Source organism: Scyliorhinus torazame, chromosome 29 (genome assembly GCF_047496885.1).
Source record: "Scyliorhinus torazame isolate Kashiwa2021f chromosome 29, sScyTor2.1, whole genome shotgun sequence".
Taxonomy (NCBI): Eukaryota; Metazoa; Chordata; class Chondrichthyes; order Carcharhiniformes; family Scyliorhinidae; genus Scyliorhinus; species Scyliorhinus torazame.
The window spans coordinates 4,894,130-4,915,616 of NC_092735.1; the positions used below are offsets into that span (position 1 = coordinate 4,894,130).

General features: G+C 46.4%; 1 protein-coding gene and 1 non-coding gene across 2 annotated transcripts in view; one reads left to right on the top strand and one right to left on the bottom strand.

Annotated features, from left to right (window-relative positions):
* The window catches only part of LOC140403817 (WW domain-binding protein 2-like), a 76,592-nt gene that overhangs the window by 39,156 nt on the left and 15,949 nt on the right, over positions 1 to 21,487 (top strand). Inside the window, exons 5-6 of the mRNA XM_072491979.1 lie at positions 616 to 903; positions 3,908 to 4,006. Coding sequence (XP_072348080.1) covers positions 616 to 903; positions 3,908 to 4,006 — 387 coding nt within the window. The remainder of the gene's footprint in view (positions 1 to 615; positions 904 to 3,907; positions 4,007 to 21,487) is intronic.
* trnak-cuu (transfer RNA lysine (anticodon CUU)) lies at positions 10,075 to 10,147 on the bottom strand. Its single transcript has one exon. It is a non-coding gene; the product is annotated as a tRNA-Lys (tRNA).

Below are 21,487 nucleotides of genomic sequence, written 5' to 3' on the forward strand. Positions count from 1 at the left end.
CAGCCATTTTGGCCCATATACTATTTGCAGTACTGCCCTAATCCTTATCCCCAACTTCCTCGCCCCCCCGCCCCCCCCAACAACTCCTAACGACATATCCCCACCAATACAGAATCAGAAACCTCAGTTAACCAAACATATATACAAATATTTTACAATGTCCCCAGCCGCACCCATAAAAAGAAGTCTAATTCAAACCGACTCAATTCAGTGCAAGTCCTTGTGATTTAACGAAAGCCTCCACTTCGTCCTTCCGCTGCCGAGTCAAAAAAGTCATCTTTGGAGTTGTGCGCTACCCTCCGCCTTGCTGGGTGCCCCACCCCAAAATGAACACCGCTCTTGCATAGTGCTAACTTCGCCTTATTAAAGGCTGCCCGTCTCTTTGCCAGCTCAGCGCCGACGTCCTGGTAGATCCGAATCCTGCTGCTGTCCAACCGCACCTCACGATTTGCCTTGGGCCATTTCAGGACCCGCTCCTTGGTTCTGAAACTGAAAACATATCCGTGGTGGCTCATTTACCCATGACCACCCGCTGGGCGTTTGGTGAGCCATAACCAGCTCAGAGCGGGGGACATTGTGTTTGCAAATCTAATTGTCTCTTCTTTCTCCTCTTAGCTTCCAGAGGTACTCCTGTGCATAACACTGCTTACGGATATGAACCAGTGGCTGATATGGCCTTCGGGTTTGCCCCAGCAAACAGCCCGTACCCAGCAAATGGCCCGTACCCAGCAAACGGCCCGTACCCAGCAAACGGCCTGTACCCAGCAAATGGCCCGTACCCAGGAAATGGCCCGTACCAAGCAAATGGCCCATACCCATATCAACCACCTTCCATGAATGGAGGTTATGGGCCTCCACCTGCGCCAATGGGATACCATTACGCAGCACCTGCACCTCAGCCAGGTAAGGAAAAAACTTCCTAACTTACTGGGAAAAGTGGTAAATTACTGGGAAAAGGGCAGTCATTTGGCATTGGAACATCTCAGACTTGATGACCATTAACCCCCAAGAGGTGATTGCTACTCTGTTTCTCTAATTACAAATATAGACAAAAGGATGTTATGATTGATAAATCTATTCACAACACAAAGGGGCATTGCTTCCGCCCAGCAGTGTAACGTCATGGCCCGCTGGAATTCCGAGAGTTTAAAGCATAATAACTAGCTCTGGAAAACTTTGTTGAATGTTCCGCTGGCCGGAGCTGCTGGGAGCCTGCTTAAAGACAGAGGCTTCTAGTGACAAAAACAACCTTCCACCATCACCCTCTGCCTACTGACACCAAGCCAATTGTGGATCCAATCTTCCAAATTAGCCTGGATCGCGAAGGCTCTTACCTTCTTGATTAGTCTCCCATACGGGACCTTGTGAAAAGTCTTCCTGAAGTCCGTGTAGACTAAATCAACTGCACATCTCGTCATCGCAATCTTTTTAAACAATATTTAATTCTGTTGTTAACATTTTTTACATAAACCTAAGCAGATCAAAACCAAAAAAAATAACAGAATACCACCCCCCCCCCCCCCAAACCAACCAGCCCACGCAGAACAATACTTTTCACGGTAACTTGTTACTTATGACAATAAACAAATCCAATTCAGCCGTATCCTCCTCCAGAATCTTCCCAGAAATCGCCGATAGGACCCCAGCCCCATCACCGACAGCACCCCTTCCAACAACAAGGAGGGTGGTGTCACCGAAAAGGTTGAAAGATCTTCCTTGCAAAATCCCACACCTGCATCTACCTAAAGGCCCCCCCACCCCCGTGGAAGCCCAAACATCTCCGTCAACTCCTCAAACTCGCAAGCCGCCCTTCCAAGAATAATTCCTACATTGCCTCCACCTCCCACTCTCCCCATCCCCGAACCCGAGCATCCAGTCTCGCCGGCTCAAACAAATAATTCTCTCGGATCGGCATCAGCCTCGCCCCGCCCCCAATTTAAAGGGAATGCTGAAGCTGCTCGCATAGCTCCAGCGTGGCCACCACCACCAGACTGCCCAAATATTTATCCGGCCGCAACCCCGACCCCCTACAAGGGCCTGTCTCCATCCTCACCCGCATTGCCTCCGGCTCCCTACCCTAGTCCTGCACCATCCCTGCCAAGGGTCTTTGCCTCCACCACCCTTTCAGGCAGCGAGTTCCAGACTCCCAGCGCCCTCTGGGTGAAAAGGTTTTTCCTCACATTCCCTCTAAACCTCCCGTCCCTTACCTTAAATCTATGTCCATCTGATCATTGATCCCTCCACCAAGGGGAAAGTTTTTTTCCTGTATACTCCAAACATGCCCCTCATAGTTTTATCCACCTCAATCACGTCCCCCCTCAGTCTCCTCTGCCCCAAGGAAAACAACCCCAGTCTATCCAATCTCTCTTCACAACTAAAACTCTCCAGATAACATCCTGGTGAATCTCCTCTGCACCCTTCCCAGTGCTATCACATCCCTCCTATAGTGTGGATTCCAGAACTGCTCACAATACTCTCGCTGTGGCCTAACCAACGTTTTATACAGTTCCAGCATAACCTCCCTGCTCTTAAACTCTGTGCCTCAGCTAATAAAAGTAAGCATACCATATGCCTTCTTAATCACTGTATCCACCTACTCTGCTACCTTAAGAGACAGGTGTACATATACACCAAGCCCCCTCTGATCGTCGGTGTTTCCCAGGGTCCTGCTATTTATCCTGTATTCCTTTGCCTTGTTTGTCCTGCTCAAGTGCATCGCCTCCCCCTTAAACGGATTGAATTCCATTTGCCACTGATCAGCCCATTTGACCAGCCCGTCTATATCTTCCTATAAGCGAAGGCTATCCTCCTCAGCATTTACCACCACGCCAATTTTCATAACGTCTGCGAACTTACTGATCAACCCTCCTGTACCGCTGTGCCTCCATCGATGCTCAAGCTCCGAAACCCGGCTCTTGAGCTGGTCAAATTGGTAGCACACCCTGCAAAAGTGGTCATCCAGACAGCAAGGAGCGTCTAGGAATTCCCACATACTGCAGGCTGAGCAAACCATGAGCCTGAGCTCCACTGTTATAGTTGAAAGACTCTTGCGTTAAATTTAGTAGAAAATTAATTAAATTTATTTTTATTTAAAAAATACTAGAATTCTTACCTTTCATGTAGGTTTAAAGTGGGGGGGGGGGGGGGGGGGGTGGAGAGAGACGGACGGACTATTTACAATTGGCTCTCTCCTAAAAAAAGTTAGAAAGCAAAAAATAAAAAGAGGACGTCTTTCCTCTCTGTTCCAAACTCAATCTGACTCGGGCTTGTGTGCCCACAGTGAACTGGATAAGTTCCAGACCACATTCACGTGAGGATAATGGATAAACATTAGCAAAGTTGCAAGTCATTGACTTAAGAGTGATTCCAGATACACGTGGCAGTCTTTTTCCACTGTTTCCCTGGGTAACTCATGGGTTACTGGCTGGGCCATCATTTATTGCCCATCCTTAATTATCCTTGAAATAAGTGACTTGCTGAGCCATTTCAGAGGGCATTTAAGAATTAACCACATTACTTTGGGTTTGGGGTCAAATATAGAGCAGACCCGACTGGGTAAGGACAGCAGATTTCCTTATGCAAAATACATTGGTGAACCAGATGGGTTTTCTGTCAATGGGTCAACGTTAGATTTTAATTCCAGATTTTTTTTTTTAAATTCAGATTTATTATCTGCCCTGGTGGGATTCGAACCCTGGTCCCCAGAGCATTACTCTGGGTCTCTGGATTTCTCGTTCAATGACAATGCCACAATGCCTCTCCCCAGACAGATCCCCATTGATGCCAGCGTAGTCAGTTGGAATTAAATTATTTTACTCCTCTTGTTTTTGTAAACTGTGCTGCAATTGAGAACCGTCAAGTGTCAGAAGAATTGATTATAACCTGTATACCTCGTGTGTAATTTCAGGAGCCTATCCATCCGCTCCTGCAATGAACATGTATATGCCACCTCCACCTCCCTATCCTGGACCTTCTCCAGTCAGTGTGGTCGAACCTGGATTGCCTGGTAGGTACACTGCGAAAACATCTTCAGAATGTGATCTATCATTCGTTTAGTTGGGGATATGCATCATTGACTGTTAATAAAGCCAAGGGAAATTTTCATTAAGAACTCCAGAGTCCAGAACCAGGGTTCAGAAATCTATGGTGGCCACCAATAAGTCTTCACAGGAAATTTAGAAACACAGAGAATGATTAGGATGTGGAAGTGATTACCACAGGGAGCGGCTGAAGTAAATGGCATAGTTTAATTTGAATGGAAGCTAAATATATACACGAGAGAGGAAAATAAGAGATGGTTAAGATGAAGAGAGATGAGAGGGATATGCATGGAGAGTAAACAGCAGCATGGATCTATTGGGCCAAATACCTTCTTGAAGTCTATTTGCGGTTTAGGTACTGTAATATGACATAAAACATATAGTGCAGAAGGAGACCATTCAGCCCATCGAGTCTGCACCAACCCACTTAAGCCCTCACTTCCACCCTATCCCCGAAACCCAATAATCCCTCCTAACCTTTTTGGTCTCTAAGGGCAATTTAGCATGGCCAATTCACCTAAACTGCACGTCTTTGGACTGTGGGAGGAAACCGGAGCACCCGTAGGAAACCCACGCAGACATGGGGAGAACCGTGCAGACTCCGCACAGACAGTGACCCAGCGGGGAATTGAACCTGGGACCCTGGCACTGTGAAACCACAGTACTAACCATTTGTGCTACATAATGATATGTAGACAGACATGCAACTAAAGGGTTAATCACAACACTTAGCTGTGACACTACCACTAGAGGGCATTACTAGATGCACTGTATAACTGAGTTCCCAGAAGCTCTAGCTCTCTTTCCATGCAGGAGTTACCAGATAGCAGTAGTGTAGCAGAGAGGATCTCAGCCTAGACGTGTAGCTTAGATACAGTTTGTACAGTTAGTTATCCTTAATTTATTGCTAGAATTAGTTCAGTGGAGTGTCAAACTCATTTATTAGTCTTATCGTTACTTAATAAATTCTTTCAGTTTACTTCGAAGACCCGAGTGTCCTTCAACATCATCTACAGTTAATAACGACATATATTACTTAAACCCAGTAATATAATGGGTACATTCACAGCATTATTAACAGGGTGTTCCAGGATTTTGACCCAGCAACAATGAAGGAATGGGGTTATATTTCTAAGTCAAGATTGTGTGCAATTTGGAAGGAAATTTGCAGGTGGCGGTGTTCCTCTGAGCAATAGAAGTCACAGTTTGAAACAAGCTGTTAAAGAGGCTGACAGTGAATTGGATGCAATCCCACTGTTAAAATGCAACGTGGCTCTGTAGGTGCAGTGTACCATCGACGAGGGGGCTGTAAAACATTTGGGGTAGAGCTTTTTCATTCTTCCTTCAGGACCATTACTGCCTATCTGACTTATAATGGCCACGAATCACAGAATTGTTACAGTACAGAAGGTGGCTATTTGCCCATCGTGTCTGCACCAGCTCTCCGAATGAGCGTCATGACTTGGTGCCTTTCCCCTGTAGCCCTGTTCACTGTTTCTGTTAGATAATCATCTAATGCACTCTTGAATGGCTCGATTGGACCTGCCTCCACCACACTCGCAGGCAGCGCATTCCAGACCCAAACCACTCACTGTGCAAAAGTTTTTTCTCACATCAGATTTGCTTTTGCAAATCACTTTAAATCTGTGCCTCGCGTTTTAAATCATTTTACGAGCAGGAATAATTTCTCCCCCGCATGATTTTGACCATCTCTATCAAATCTCCTCTTAGCCGCCTTCTCTCCGATGAGAACTGTCCCAACCTCTCCAATCTATCCTCATAACTGAAGTTTCTCCTTCCTGGAACCATTCTTATAAACCTGCACTCGCTCCAATGCGTTCACATCCTCCCTATAGTGTGGTACCCAGAACTGTGCACAATATTCCAGCTGAGGTATAGCCAGTGTCTTGTATACGTTCAGCATAACCTGCTTGCTCTATGCCCCAATTAATAAAGTCATAAAAACGTAGGAGCAGAAGTCGGCCATTTGGCCCATCGAGTCTGCTCCACCATTCGATGAGACTATGACTGATAAGATGTGATGGCCCTCCACTCCAATTTCTGTCTTAAATGGGTGACCCCTTACTCTGAGATGATGCCCCCTGGTCCTAGACTCTCCCACAAGGGGAAGCAACCTCTCAGCATAGCCGTCAATACCCCAAACCATTCTAGATGTCTCAATAAGGTTACGTCTCATTTTTCTCAACTCCAATGAGCACAGGCCCGTCTTACTCTACCTCTCCTCACAAGACAATTCCTCCCTACCCGGGATCAATGCTATGGACCTTCTCTGCATCCAATGCCAACATATCTTTCCTTCGATAAGGGGACAAAACCTGTTCACTGTATTCCAGGTGTGGTCTAACGATTGCCTTGTTTAGTTTTCGCAAGACCCCCATTTTTATACTCCATTCCCTTTGAAATAAAGGCAAACATTCCATTTGCCTTCCCTGTTACCTGCTGAATCTGCATGCCAGTTTCTTGTGATTTATGCATGAGGATTCCCAAATCCCTCTGAGCCATTCTCCATTTAAAAAATATTCAGCTCCTTTATTCTTCCCACCAAAGTGCATAAATTCACATTTTCCTACATTATATTCCATCTGCCAATGTTTTGCCCACTCATTTAACCTGTCTCTATCCCCCTGTCGACTTTGCGTCATCCTCACCATTTGCCTTTCCATCTATTTTAATATCAACTGCAAACTTAGCAGTGGTACATTCACTTCCTTCGTCCAATTCATTAATATAAAAAATAATTGGCACAGTGGCTCACACTGCCTCACAGCAGTTTAGTTTGGATGGGTCTATTTTTATCCAGTGTGTGCAGGAGGGTTTCCTCACACAATATGTGGATAGACCAACAAGAGGCGGGGCCACATTGGATTTGGTACTGGGGAATGAACTGGGCCAAGTGTTAGATTTGGTTGTCGGAGAGCACTTTGGATATAGTGACCACAATTGGGTGACTTTCACTATAGCAATGGATAGGGCCATACGGCAGGGCAAGGTTTATAACTGGGGGAAGGGTAATTACGATGTGATTAGGCAAGAATTGGGGAGCTTAAGATGGAAACAGGAACTGTCCGGGATAGGCACAATTAAGATGTGGAGCTTGTTCAAGGAGCAAATACTGCGTGTCCTTGATATGTATGTCCCTGTCAGGCAGGGAGGAAATGGTTGAGTGAGGGAACCATGGTTTACAAAAGAGGTTGACCGTCTTGTCAAGAGGAAGAAGAGTGCTTATGTAAGGATGAGAAAACAAGGTTCAGTTTGGGCACTTGAGGGATACAAGATAGCTAGGAAGGAGCTCAAGAAAGGGCTTTGGAGATCTAGGAGGGGGCATGAGAAGTCCTTGGTGGGTAGGATCAAGGAAAACCCAAGGCTTTTTATACTTATGTGAGGAATAAAAGAATGACCATGGTGAAGTTAGGGCCGGTCAAGGACAGTAGTGGGAACATGTGCATGGAGTCAGAAGATATAGGAGAGGCCCTAAATGAATACTTTTCTTCAATGTTCACAAAGGAGAGGGCCATGTTGTTGAGGAGCATAGTGCGATACAGGCTGGTAGGCTGGAGGAGGTAGATATTCGGAAGGAAGATGTGTTAGACATTTTGAGAAGCCTGAGGATAGATAAGTCCCCTGGGACTGATGGGATATATCCTAGGATTCTTTGGGAGGCGAGGGATGAGATTGCAGAGCCTTTGGATTTGTTCTTTATGTCCTCACTGTCTATAGGAATAGTGCCAGAAGACTGGAGAGTGGCGAATGTTGTCCCCTTGTTCAAGATAGGAATAGGTAAAACCCTGGGAATTATAGGCTGATTAGTCTGACTTTGGTCATCGGTAAATTATTGGAAAGGGTCCTGAGGGAAAGGATTTATGATCATTTGGAAAGATACAGCTTAATCCAGGATAGTCAGCACAGATTTGTGAGGGGAAGTCTTGCCTCACAAGTTTGATTGTATTCTTTGAGGAGGTAACTAAGTACATAGATGAAGGTAGAGCAGTTGATGTCGTATCCATGGATTTTAGTAAGGCGTTTGATAAGGTGCCCCATGGTCGGCTCATGCAGAAAGTAAGGAGGCATGGCATAGAGGGAAATTTGGCCAATTGGATCAGTAACTGGCTATCACATAGAAGACAGAGGGTGGTGGTAGATGGTGAACTTTCATCCTGGAGCCTAGTCACCAGTGATGTACCACAGGGATCAGTGCTGGGTCCTCTGCTATTTGTGATTTTTATCAATGACTTGGATGATAGTTGAAGGTTGGGTCAGTAAATTTGCTGATGACACCAAGATTGGTGGAGTAGTGGATAATGTGGAGGGCTGTTGTAGGCTGCAAAGAGACATTGATAGGATGCAGAGCTGGGCTGAAAAGTGGCAAATGTAGTTTAACTCTGATAAGTGTGAGGTGATTCATTTTGGTGGGACAAATTTGAATGCAGATTACCGAGTTAATGGCAGGGTTCTGAAGAATGTGGAGGAACAGAGAGATCTCGGCGTTCATGTCCACAGATCTCTGAAAGTTGCCACCCAAGTTGATAGAGCCATGATGAAGGCCTATAGTATGTTAGCGTTTATTAACAGGGGGATTGAGTTTAAGAGCCGTGAGGTTATGCTGCAACTGTACAAGGCCTTGGTTAGACCACATTTGGAGTATTGTGTGCAGTTCTGGTCACCTCATTATAGGAAGGATGTGGAAGCATTGGAAAGGGTGCAAAGGAGATTTACCAGGATGCTGCCTGGTTTGCAGGATAGGTCTTATGAGGAAAGGTTGAGGGAGTTAGGGCTTTTCTCATTGGAGTGAAGGAGGATGAGAGGTGACTTAATTGAGGTGTATAGGATGATGAGTGGGATAGATAGAGTGGACGTTCAGTGACTTTTTCCTCGGGTGGATGTAGCTGTTACAAGGGGGCATAACTATAAGGTTCAGGGTGGAAGATAAAGGAGGGATGTCAGAGGTAGGTTCTTTACTCAGAGAGTGGTTGGGGCGTGGAACTCACTCCCAGCTACGGTAGTGGAGTCAGACACTTTAGGAACTTTCAAGCGGTTATTGGATAGGCACATGGAGTGCACTAGAATGACTGGGAGTAGGTTGATTTGATCTTAGTTTCAGACTCGTTTGGCACAACATCGTGGGCCGAAGGGCCTGTACTGTGCTGTACAGTTCTATGTCCTATGTTGAAGGTCCCAGGTTCGATCCCAGCCCTGGGTCACTGTCCGTGTGGAGTTTGCACATTCTCCCCGTGTCTGCGTGGGTTTCTCCCTCACAACCCAAAGATGTGCAGGGTAGGTGGATTGGCCACGCTAAATTGCCCCTTAATTGGAAAAATTGAATTGGGTACTCCAAATTTTTTTTTAATATAATAAATAATTGTGGCCCCAGCACTGATCCCTGTGGCACTCCACTAGTTACATGTTGCCATCCTGAAATTGCCCCTCTTATCCCAGTGGTCAACTCTGCTGCCTCTCAGCGCCCGGTTCAATTCCGGTCTTGGGTCACTGTCTGTGCGGGGTCTGCACGTTCTCCCTGTGTCTGCGTGGGTTTCCTCCGGGTGCTCCGGTTTCATCCCACAGTCCAAAGATGTGCAGCTTAGTTGGGGTTATGGGTATAGGGCGGGGTGGTCTTAGGTAGGGTGCATTTTCAGAGGGTTGGTGGAGACTTGATGGGCTGAATGGCCTCTTTCTGTGATTCCTTCTATGCCTTTTAATTAGCCTATCCTCCATTCATGATAATATACTACTCCCAACACCATGTGCTCTTATCTTACCGGATAGACCTTTGTGTGGTATCTTATCAAATGCTTTTTGGAAATCCAAGTATATTGAAATGAAATGAAAATGAAAATTGCTCATTGTCACAAGTGGGCTTCAATGGAGTTACTGTGAAAAGCCCCTAGTCGCCACATTCCGGCGCCTGTTCGGGGAGGCTGGTACGGGAATTGAACCGTGCTGCTGGCCTGCTTTGGTCTGCTTTCAAAGCCAGCGATTTAGCCCAGGGTGCTAAACCAGCCCCTAAAATGGTACCACTTGCCCAACGTGGGGCATGAACCCACGACCCTGAGATTAAGAGTCTCGTGCTCTACCGACTGAGCTAGCCGGGCCTATTGCATCTACTGGTTTCACCTTTATCCTGCTCATTACCACCTCAAAGAGCTCTAATAAATTGGTCATTTGCTGCAGCATGGAGTCAGGTCCTTCGGTCCAAACTGGTCCGTGCCAACCAAAAAGCCCATCTAAGCTAACCCCATGTGGCCCATATCCCTCTAAACCTTTCCTATCCATGTATCTGTCCAAATGCCTTTTAAATGGTGTCCGTGTCCCTGCTTCAACCACTATGGGGCTGGTTTAGCACAGTGGGCTAAACAACTGGCTTGCAATGCGGAACAAGGCCAGCAGCGCGGGTTCAATTCCCGTACCGGCCTCCCCGAACAGGCGCCGGAATGTGGCGACTAGGGGCTTTTCACAGTAACTTCATTGAAGCCTACTTGTGACAATAAGCGATTATTATTATTGTTATTGTTATTATTATTATTATTATTATTCCACATGCATACCATCCTCTTTTTTAAAAAGTTGCTCCTCGGGTTCCAATTAATCCTTTCCCCTCTTAACTTAAACCTCTGCCCTCTAGTTCTCAATTCCCCAATTGTGGGAAAAAGACTGAGTGCATTCACCCTATCCACGCCTCTCATGACCTTATTCACCTCCATAAGATCATCCCTCAGTCTCCTACTCTCCAAAGAAAAATGTCCCAGCCTGTCCAATCATTCCTATAACTCAGAATAACATCTTTCCTATAGCAAGGCGACCAAAACTGAACACAATCCAGGTGTGGCCCCACCAACGTCCTGTACAATTGCAACATAATTCTATCCTCAATGCCCTGACTGGTGAAGACCAGCAGGCCAAAAGCCTTCTTCACTGCCCTATCTACCTGTGACTCCACCTTTAGAGAACTGTGCACCTGAACTCCAAGGTCCCTCTGTTCCAAGACACTCCCTAAAGTCCTACCATTCGCCGTGGAAGTCCGACTTTGATTTGACTTTCCAAAATGCAACACCTCACACTCATCTGTATTGAACTCCATTTGCCATTTCTCGGCCCACTTCCCCGCTGATCAGGATCCTGCTGCAATTTTTGATGACCTTTCTTACTGTCTACAATACCACCTATTTTAGTGTCATCTGCGAACTGACTGATCATGCCTTGTACATTCTCATCCAAATAGTTGAGATGGATAACAAACAGCAATGGGCCCAGCACTGACCCCTGAGGCACATCACTAGTCACAGGCCTCCAGTCCGACAGGCATCCTTCCACCATCGCCCTCTGCTTCCGACCATCAAGGCAATTGTGTATCCAATTTGCCAGCTCTCCCTGGATTCCATGTGCTCTAACCTTCCAGAGCAGCCTACCATGTGGAACTTTATCAAAGACCTTACTGAAGTCCACATAGACTGTGTCTACATCCTGCCCTCATCAACCTTCCTGGTTACTTCATCAAAGAACTCGAACAAATTTGTATGGCATGATCTCCCATGCACAAAGCCGTGCTGAGTACTCCTAATCAAACCTGCCTTTCCAAATGCCTGTAAATCCTGTCCCTCATATCTTGTCCCTCTCTAGTAACTTACCCACCACAGATGTTAGATTTACCGCTCTATAATTCCCAGGTTTTTCTTTACAGCCCTTCTTAAATAAAGGCACAACATTTGATACCCTCCAGTCTTCTGGTACCTCACCCGTGGCTAACGATGATGCAAATACCTCCGCCAGGGCTTCCGCAATTTCTTCATTCGCCTCACATAGAATTCCTGGATATATCTTCAATAAGCTTGAATATATTATGTATTTCTAAACGTTCTGCTGTTACATCCTTTATAATGGACTGTAAGCTCCCCGTTTTTGCATTAGTTTCGCCCCCACAACCCAAAGATGTGCAGGATAGGTGGATTGGCCACGCTAAATTGCCCTTTAATTGGAAAAAATTAATAAAAATAATGGACTGTAACATTTTCCCAATGACAGATATTAAGCTAACTGGCCTCTAGTTACCTGTCGTTTTGCCACCCTCCCTTTTTGAATAGGGCATTGCATTGACAGTTTTCCAATCATTTGGCTCTTTTCAGAATTTAAGGTTCTTGGAAGATTACTGCCAGTGCATCCACTATCTATGTAGCTACTTTTATGGGCAACATGGTAGCAGTGGTTAGCACTGTTCACAGTGCCAGGGTCCCAGTTTCGATTCCCGCTTGGGGCACTGTCTGTGCGGGTTTCCTCTGGGTGCTCCGGTTTCTTCCCACAACTCCCGAAAGACGTGCTGTTAGGTGAATTGGACATTCTGAATTCTCCCTCTGTATACCCGAACAGGCCAGAGTGTGGCGACTGAAGAATTTTCATAGTCACTTCATTGCATGTTCAGAGAACATAGAAGATTACAGCGCAGTACAGGCCCTTCGGCCCTCGATGTTGCGCCGACCTGTGAAACCACTCTAAAGCCCATCGACACTATTCCCTTATCATCCATATGTTTATCCAATGACCATTTAAATGCCCTTCGTGTTGGCGAGTCCACTACTGTTGCAGGCAGGGCATCCCACGCCCTTACTACTCTCCGAGTAAAGAACCTACCTCTGACATCTGTCCTATATCTATCTCCCCTCAATTTAAAGCTATGTCCACTCGTGCTCACCATCACCATCCGAGGAAAAAGGCTCTCCCTGTCCACCCTATCTAATCCTCTGATCATCTTGTATGCATCAATTAAGTCACCTCTTGACCTTCTCTCTAATGAAAATAGCCTCCAGTCCCTCAGCCTTTCCTCATAAAATCTTCCCTCCATACCAGGCAACATCCTGGTAAATCTCCTCTGCACCCTTTCCAATGCTTCCACATCCTTCCTATAATGCGGCGACCAGAACTGCACACAATACTCCAAATGCGGCCGCACCAGAGTTTTGTACAGCTGCAACATGACCTCATGGCTCCGGAACTCAATCCCTCTACCAATAAAAGCTAACACACCGTACGCCTTCTTAACAACACTATCAAAACCTGGGTGGCAACTTTCAGGGATCTATGTACATGGACACCGAGATCTCTCTGCTCATCCACACTACCAAGAATCTTACCATTAGCCCAGTACTCTGTCTTCCTGTTACTCCTTCCAAAATGAATCACCTCACACTTATCTGCATTAAATTTCATTTGCCACCTCTCAGCCCAGCTCTGCAGCTGATCTATGTCCCTCTGTAACTTGTAACATCCTTCCGCACTGTCCACAACTCCACCGACTTTAGTGTCATCTGCAAATTTACTCACCTATCCTTCTATGCCCTCCTCCAGGTCATTTATAAAAATGACAAACAGCAGTGGCCCCAAAACAGATCCTTGTAGTACACCACTAGTAACTGAACTCCAGACTGAACATTTTCCCATCTACCACCACCCTCTGTCTTCTTACAGCTAGCCAATTTCTGATCCAAACTGCTAAATCACCCTGAATCACATGCCTCCGTATTTTCTGCAATAGCCTACCGTGGGGAACCTTATCAAACGCTTTACTGAAATCTATATACACCACATCAACTGCTTTACCCTCGTCCACCTGTTTGATCACCTTCTCAAAGAACTCCAGAAGGTTTGTGAGGCATGACCTACCCTTCACAAAACCGTATTGACTATCCCTAATCAAATTATTCCTTTCTAGATGATTATACACCCTATCTCTTGTAAACCTTTCCAAGACTTTGCCCACAACAGAAGTAAGGCTCACTGGTCTATAGTTACCGGGGTTGTCTCTACTCCCCTTCTTGAACAAGGGGACAACATTTGCTATCCTCCAGTCTTCTGGCACTATTCCTGCAGAGAATGACTACATGAAGATCAAAGCCAAAGGCTCAGCAATCTCCTCCCATGCTTCCCAGAGAATCCTAGGATAAATCCATCTGGCCCAGGGGACTTATCTATTTTCACACTTTCCAGAATTGCTAACACCTCCTCCTTATGAACCTCAAGCCCTTCTAGTCTAGTAGCCTGTATCTCCGTATTCTCCTCGACAACATTGTCTTTTTCCTGTGTGAATTCTGACGAAAAATATTCATTTAGCACCTCCCCTATCTCCTCGGACTCCACGCACAACTTCCCACGACTGTCCTTGACTGGCCCTACTCTTACCCTAGTCATTCTTATATTCCTGACATACCTATAGAAAGCTTTAGGGTTATCCTTGATCCTACCTGCCAAAGACTTCTCAAGTCCCCGCCTGGCTCTTCTTAGCTCTCTCTTTAGGTCCTTCCTAGCTAACTTGTAACTCTCGAGCGCCCTAACTGAACCTTCACGTCTCATCTTTACATAAGCCTCCTTCTTCCTCTTGACAAGTGATTCAGCTACTTTAGTAAATCACGGTTCCCTCGCTCGACCACTTCCTCCCTGCCTGACAGGTACACACTTATCAAGGACACGCAGTAGTTGGTCCTTGAACAAGCTCCACATTTCCATTGTGCCCATCCCCTGCAGTTTCCTTCCCCATCCTCTGCAACCTAAGTCTTGCCTCATCGCATCATAATTGCCTTTCCCCCAGATATAACTCTTGCCCTGCGGTATATACCTATCCCTTTCCATCGCTGAAGTAAACGTAACTGAATTGTCGGCACTATCACCAATGTGCTCTCCTACCTCCAAATCTAGCACCTGTCCTGGTTCATTACCCAGTACCAAATCCAATGTGGCCTCGCCTCTTGTTGGCCTATCTACATACTGTGTCAGGAAACCCTCCGGCACATTGATTTGTTATGCTCTCGGTGTAACATAAGCGGCTTCCTTGTGGTGCATTTGACAAAGGAAGGTTCAGACGTGGAGATAACTTCAACACGTTTATTAAACTATTTGCACTTTTATTACTCTGGTTCGACACTACTGCTAATCCTACTATAGCTACCAAGACTGACTAACCAGTTGCTGCAATCCACGTGGTGGGTGTGATATTGAATCAACCCTGTGTCTGTACTCACTGACTGTCTCCACTGGAAAGAGGCAGATCATGTGTGTGGTGTCCTTTATATATGGGTTGGTGTAATGCCCTCCTGTGGTCGTGTCGCCTCCCTGTGGGCCTGGTTTAGCACACTGGGCTAAATTGCTGGCTTTTAAAGCAGACCAAGGCAGGCCAGTAGCACGGTTCAATTCCCGTACCAGCCTCCCCGAACAGGCGCCGGAATGTGGCAACTAGGAGCTTGTCACAGTAACTTCATTTGAAGCCTACTTGTGACAATAAGCGATTTTCATTTCATTTCATTCATTGTGTATCGTGAATGTCTATTGGTCGTGTCCTATCTACTTGATCTATTGGTTGAGATGTCTCTTGTGCTCCCTCTAGTGTCTAGCTAGCCTACATGTATTTACATTGATGCACATCACCGCACACATATTGGACAAAAACGGACCCATCTAAAGTACTCGATCTCTAGCGTTTCCAGTCAATATTTGGAAAGTTAGAGTCCCCCATAATAACTACCCTGTTACTTTCGCTCCTATCCAGAATCATCTTTGCAATCCTTTCCTCTACATCTCTGGAACTTTTCGGGGGCCTATAGAAAACTCCCAACAGCGTGACCTCTCCTTTCCTGTTTCTAACCTCAGCCCATACTACCTCAGAAGACGAGCCCTCATCAAACGTTCTTTCTGTCACCGTAATACTGTCCTTGACTAACAATGCCACCCCTCCCCCTCTTTTACCACCTTCCCTGCGCTTACTGAAATATCTAAACCACGGCACCTGTAACAACCATTCCTGTCCCTGCTCTATCCATGTCTCCAAAATGGCCACGGCATCGAAGTCCCAGGTACCAACCCATGCTGCAAGTTCATCCACCTTATTCCGGATGCTCCTGACATTGAAGTAGACACACTTTAAACCACCTTCCTGCCTGCCGGTACACTCCTGCAACTTTGAAACCTTACTCATGACCTCACTACTCCCAACCTCCTGTATACTGGAGCTACAATTCAGGTTCCCCAGCTCCCTGCTGAACTAGTTTAAACCCTCCCGAAGAGCATTAGCAAATTTCCCCCCCCAGAATATTGGTACCCCTCTGGTCCAGGTGTAGACCATCCCGTTTGTAGAGGTCGCACCTACCCCAGAATGAGCCCCAATTATCCAGGTATCTGAAACGCTCCTTCCTGCACCATCCCTGTAGCCACATGTTCAACTGCTCTCTATCCCTATTCCTCGTCTCGCTAGTACGTGGCACGGGTAACAACCCAGAAATAATAACTCTGTTCTAGCTCTAAGTTTCCACCCTAGCTCCCTGAATTCCTGCCTTACATGTATGCTTACTTGTGACACTAATAAAGATTTTAATTATTATAATATGCTCCTTAACCAGTAATGCAACATCCCCACCCATTTTACATCCCCCTCTATCCTGCCTGAAGCATCTGAATCCTGGAACATTTAGCTGATAATCCGGTCCTTCTGTCAGCCAATTCTCTAATAGCAACAACATCATAGTTCCAAGTGTTATAGGAAGAATGTGAGTGCACTGGAGCGGGTAAAAGGAGATTCACCAGGATGTTGCCTGAAGAGAGGTTGGATAGGCTTGGGTTATTTTCACTGGAGCAGAGAAGACTGAGGGGCGACCTGATCGAGGTGGACAAGATTGAGGGGCATGGACAGGGTGGATAGGGAGCAGCTGTTCCCCTTAGTTGAAGGGTCAGTTACGAGGGGATATGAATTGAAAGTGAGGGGCAGGAGGTTTAGGGGGGATTTAAGGAAAAACCTTTTTACCCAGAGGGTGGTTGACTCGCATCCTTTTAAAAAATACTTGGCTGAGTAGTTGGCACGTCACAACATTGAAGGCCATGGATCAAGTGCTGACAAATGGGATTAGGGTTGGCAGGTCAGGTGTTTTATTTTTTTTTAATGTTAGTGCAGTCTGCTGGGCCAAGGGCCTCTTCTGTACTGATTCTCCAAAAACACTCTGTTTTTATATTACTTGCTAGTGTACCCTCATTGTTTACCGTCTCCCTCTTTTTTTTGGTCCTCTTTTGTTGGTTTTCAAACTTTCCCAATTAGTTTACCACTAATCTTTGCCATACTGTATACTTTTTCTTTCAGTTTAATACTATACCCAACTTGAGATCATAGAATTATCATAGAATTTACAGTGCAGAAGGAGGCCATTCGGCCCATCGAGTCTGCACGGCTCTTTGAAAGAGCACCCTACCCAAGCCCAGTAACCCCACCCAAGTGCAATTTTGGACACTAAGGGCAATTTAGCATGGCCAATCCACCTAACCTGCACATCTTTGGACTATGGGAGGAAACCGGAGCACCCGGAGGAAACCCACGCAGACACTGGGAGGATGTGCAGACTCCGCACAGACAATGACCCAAACCGGGAATCGAACCTGGGACCCTGGAGCGGTGAAGCAGTTGTGCTATCCACAATGCTACCGTGCTGCCCACATGTTTTATCGCCTTACATAGAAAGCAGGAGGAGGCCGTTCTGCCCTTCAAGCCTGGTCCGCCATTCATTATGATCTTGGCTGATCATCAAGTTCAATACTCTGGTCCTGGTTCTCCCCCCCCCCCCCGATCACTTTATCCCCAAGAACTGTATCTAATTCCTTCTTGAAATTACACAATGTTTTGGCCTCAACTACTTTCTGTGGAAGTGAATTCCACAGATTCACCGCTCTCTGGCTGAAGAATTTTCTCCACCTCAGTCTGGAAAGGTTGACTCCTTCCCTCAAGCTATAACCCCTAGTTCTGGAATCCCACACTATTGGGAATATTCTTTCTGAATCTAGCCTGTCTAATCCTGTTACGTAGAAACATAGAATTTACAGTGCAGAAGGACGCCATGTGGCCCAGTGAGTCTGCATCGGCCCTTGGAAAGAGCACCTTACTTAAGCCCATAGCTCCACCCCATCCCCATAACCCAGCAACCCCAGATAACTTTTTTGGACACCTAAGGGCAATGTAGCAGCCCAATCTACCTAACCTGTACATTTTTGGACTGTGGGAGGAAACCGGAGCACACGGAGGAAACCCACGCACACACTGGGAGAACGTGCAGACTCTGCACAGGCAGTGACCCAAGCCGGGAATCGAACCGGGGACCCTGGAGCTGTGAAGCAACAATGCTAACCACTGTGCTACCGTGCTGCCCCTATGATCATTGCTGCTCATCCAGTTCAATACCTGGGCCCACTTCTCTCCTTCACCACTCTCTTTGGATGAAGAAATTTCTCCTCAGCTCAGTCTGGAAAGGTTTACCCCTTATCCTCAAACTATAACTCCGAGGCATCGGGAACATTCTTTCTGAATCTTCCCTGTCTAATCCTGTTAGAACTTTGTCAGTTTCTATGAGATCCCCTCTCACTCTTCTGAACTCCAATGAATATAATCCTAACCAACTTAGTCTCTCCTCATATGACAGTCCCGCCATCCCAGGAATCAGCCGGGTAAATCTTTGCTCCACTCCCTCCATAGCAAGAACATCCTTCCTCAGAGAAGGACACCAAAACTGCCCACAATACTCCAGGTGTGGCCTCAACAATGTCCTGCGCAATTGCAGTAAAACATCTCTGTTCCTCCACTAAAATTCTCTCGCTATAAAGGCCAACATATCAATTGCCTTCTTTACTGCCTGCTGTGACTGCGCGCTTTACTTTCAGCGACTGATGCACGAGGACACCAAGGTCTCGCTGAGTATCCGCCTCTCTCAATTTACACCCATTCAAATAATAAGCTGCCTTCCTATTGTAGCTACCGAAGTGCCATGCATTTGCCCACTCACTCGTCCTGTCCAAATCCCGCTGACGCATCTCTGCATCCTCCTCACAGCTCACCCTCCCACCCAACTTTGTATCATCTGCAAATTTGGATTTAATACATTTAGTTCCCTCATCCAGATCATTAATATATAATGTCATCTCGCATTTGTTCTTCCTCACTGGGGCATATTTCTGCTGTGAGCCATGAACTATTTTTGTAAAAGTCTGCCATTGCTGATCAACCTCCTTTCCCGCCAAACTCCTTTCCCAGACCACTCCAATCAACTCTGTCCTCCATTCTTTGAAATGACCTTTGACTCACACTGAATGCAAAATTCTATCATGCTATGATCACTGTTTCCTGGGGGATTTTTAACTCCCTGAGTTTGTTTATTAAACCTGCTTTACCAAATCCAAGATATCCAGATCGATCCCTTGTTGAGCCACAATATCTTTTCCAGGAAATTGGCCCAAAGACACTCCTGTGAATATTTCCTCATGGCTACCTCTGTCAATTTGATTTTCCTAATCTACATGAAAATTAGAGTTCCCCAAGATTATTGTACTGCCTTTTCTGCATGCCCTCATTACCTCCTGATTTATTCTCTTTGTCATAAGTCATAGGAGCAGAATTAGGCCACTCGGCCCATCGAGTCTGCTCCGCCATTCAATCATGGCTGATATTATTCTCATCCCCATTCTCCTGCCTTCTCCTCATAACCCCTGATCCCCTTATCAATCAAGAACCTATCTATCTCTCTCTTAACGACGCTCTGTGATTTGGCCTCCACAGCCTTCTGCGGCAAAGAGTTCCACAGATTCACCACCCTCTGGCTGAAGAAATTCCTCCTCATCTCTGTTTGAAAGGATCGTCCCTTTAGTCTGAGATTGTGTCCTCTGCTTCCAGTTTTTCCGACAAGTGGAAACATCCTCTCCACATCCACTCTATCCAGGCCTCGCAGTATCCTGTGAGTTTCAATAAGATTCCCCCTCGTCCTTCTAAACTCTAACGAGTACAGACCCAGAATCCTCAACTGTTACTCATACGACAAGCTCTTCATTCCAGGGATCATTGTTGTGAACCTCCTCTGGAACCTTTCCAAGGGCAGCACATCCTTCCTTAGATACGGGGCCCAAAACTGCTCACAATGCTCCAAATGGGGTCTGACCAGAGCCTTATACATCCTCACGAGTACATCCATAGTCTTGTATTCGAGCCCCCTCGACATGAATGCTAACATTGCATTTGCCTTCCTAACTTCCGACTGAACCTGCACGTTAACCTTAAAGAATCATGAACAAGGACTCCCAAGTTGCTTTGTGCTTCTGATTTCCAAAATGCATAACCTCACACTTTTCAACATTGTATTTCATCTGCCTCTCCATTGCCCACTCTCAATCTGCTCCAAAAAAAATCTCGTAAACATTCCACAAATCCTGACTACTGCTAGGGGGCCTGTACATTACTCCCATCAGGGTCTTTTGACCTTTGCGATTCCTCAACTCTACCCAAAGAGATTCTATGCCTTCTGATTCTATATCGCTCCTTGCTATTAATTTAACTTCATTCTTTACTAACAGTGCAACCCCGCCCCCTTTGCCCATCTGCCTGTCCTTTTGATCGGATACATATCCTTGTATATTTAGATTCCAGCCCTGATCCCCTTACAGCCACGTTATGACACCTTCTAAGCTAACGCTCTGGTTCCCACCCTCCTGCCATACCAGTTTAAATCCTCCCGAGTGACAGTAGAAAACCTCCCAGCCAGGATATTGGTGCCCCTGAGTTTAGATACAACCCGTCCGTCTTGTACAGGTCCCACCTGCCCCGGAAGAAATCCCAACGGTCCGGAAATATGAAACCCTCCCTCCTACACCACTGGTTTAGCCACGTATTTAGCTGCACTATCCTCCTATTTCTAGCCTCACTGGCACGTGGCACAGGGAGTAATCCTGAGATTACAACCCTACCTTACTGAACTCCTTTTGCAGGACCTCATCACTCTTCCTGCCTATGTCGTTAGTGCCTGTGTGTACTACGACCTGTGGCTGTTCACCCTCCCCCTTCAGGATCTCCTGTGTTCGTTGAGAGACATCCTTGACCCTGGCACCAGGGAGGCATCACACCCTCCTTGAGTCTCTTTCACTTCCACAGAAGCGCCTATCTGTGCCCCTTACTATGGAGTTCTCTATAACTATCGCTCTCCTACACTTTGCCCTGCCCTGCTGAGCCAATAGAACCAGTTGTGGTGCCACTGTTCTGGTTTCTGTTGTTTTTCCCTGATAGGCTATTTCCCCCCACCCCACCCCCCAACAGTTTCCAAAACGATATCATAATATTTTATTGTCACAAGTATGAAATTACTGTGAAAAGCCCCTAGTCGCCACATTCCGGGGCCTGTTCGGGTAAGCGGTACAGGAATTGAACCCGCACTGCTGGCCTTGTTCTGCATCACAAACCAGGTGTCTAGCCCACTGAGCTAAACCAGCCCTTAGAGAGCCTGCTGGAGAGGGGGACAGCCACAGGGGATTCCTGCACTGACTGCCTGTCCTTTCTCTCGGTCACCCATCTGTCTGCCTACACCTTGGATATGACCACATCTCTATAACTCCTATCGATGAAGCTTTCCGCACCTGCATGCTCCTAAGTGCATCCAATTGCT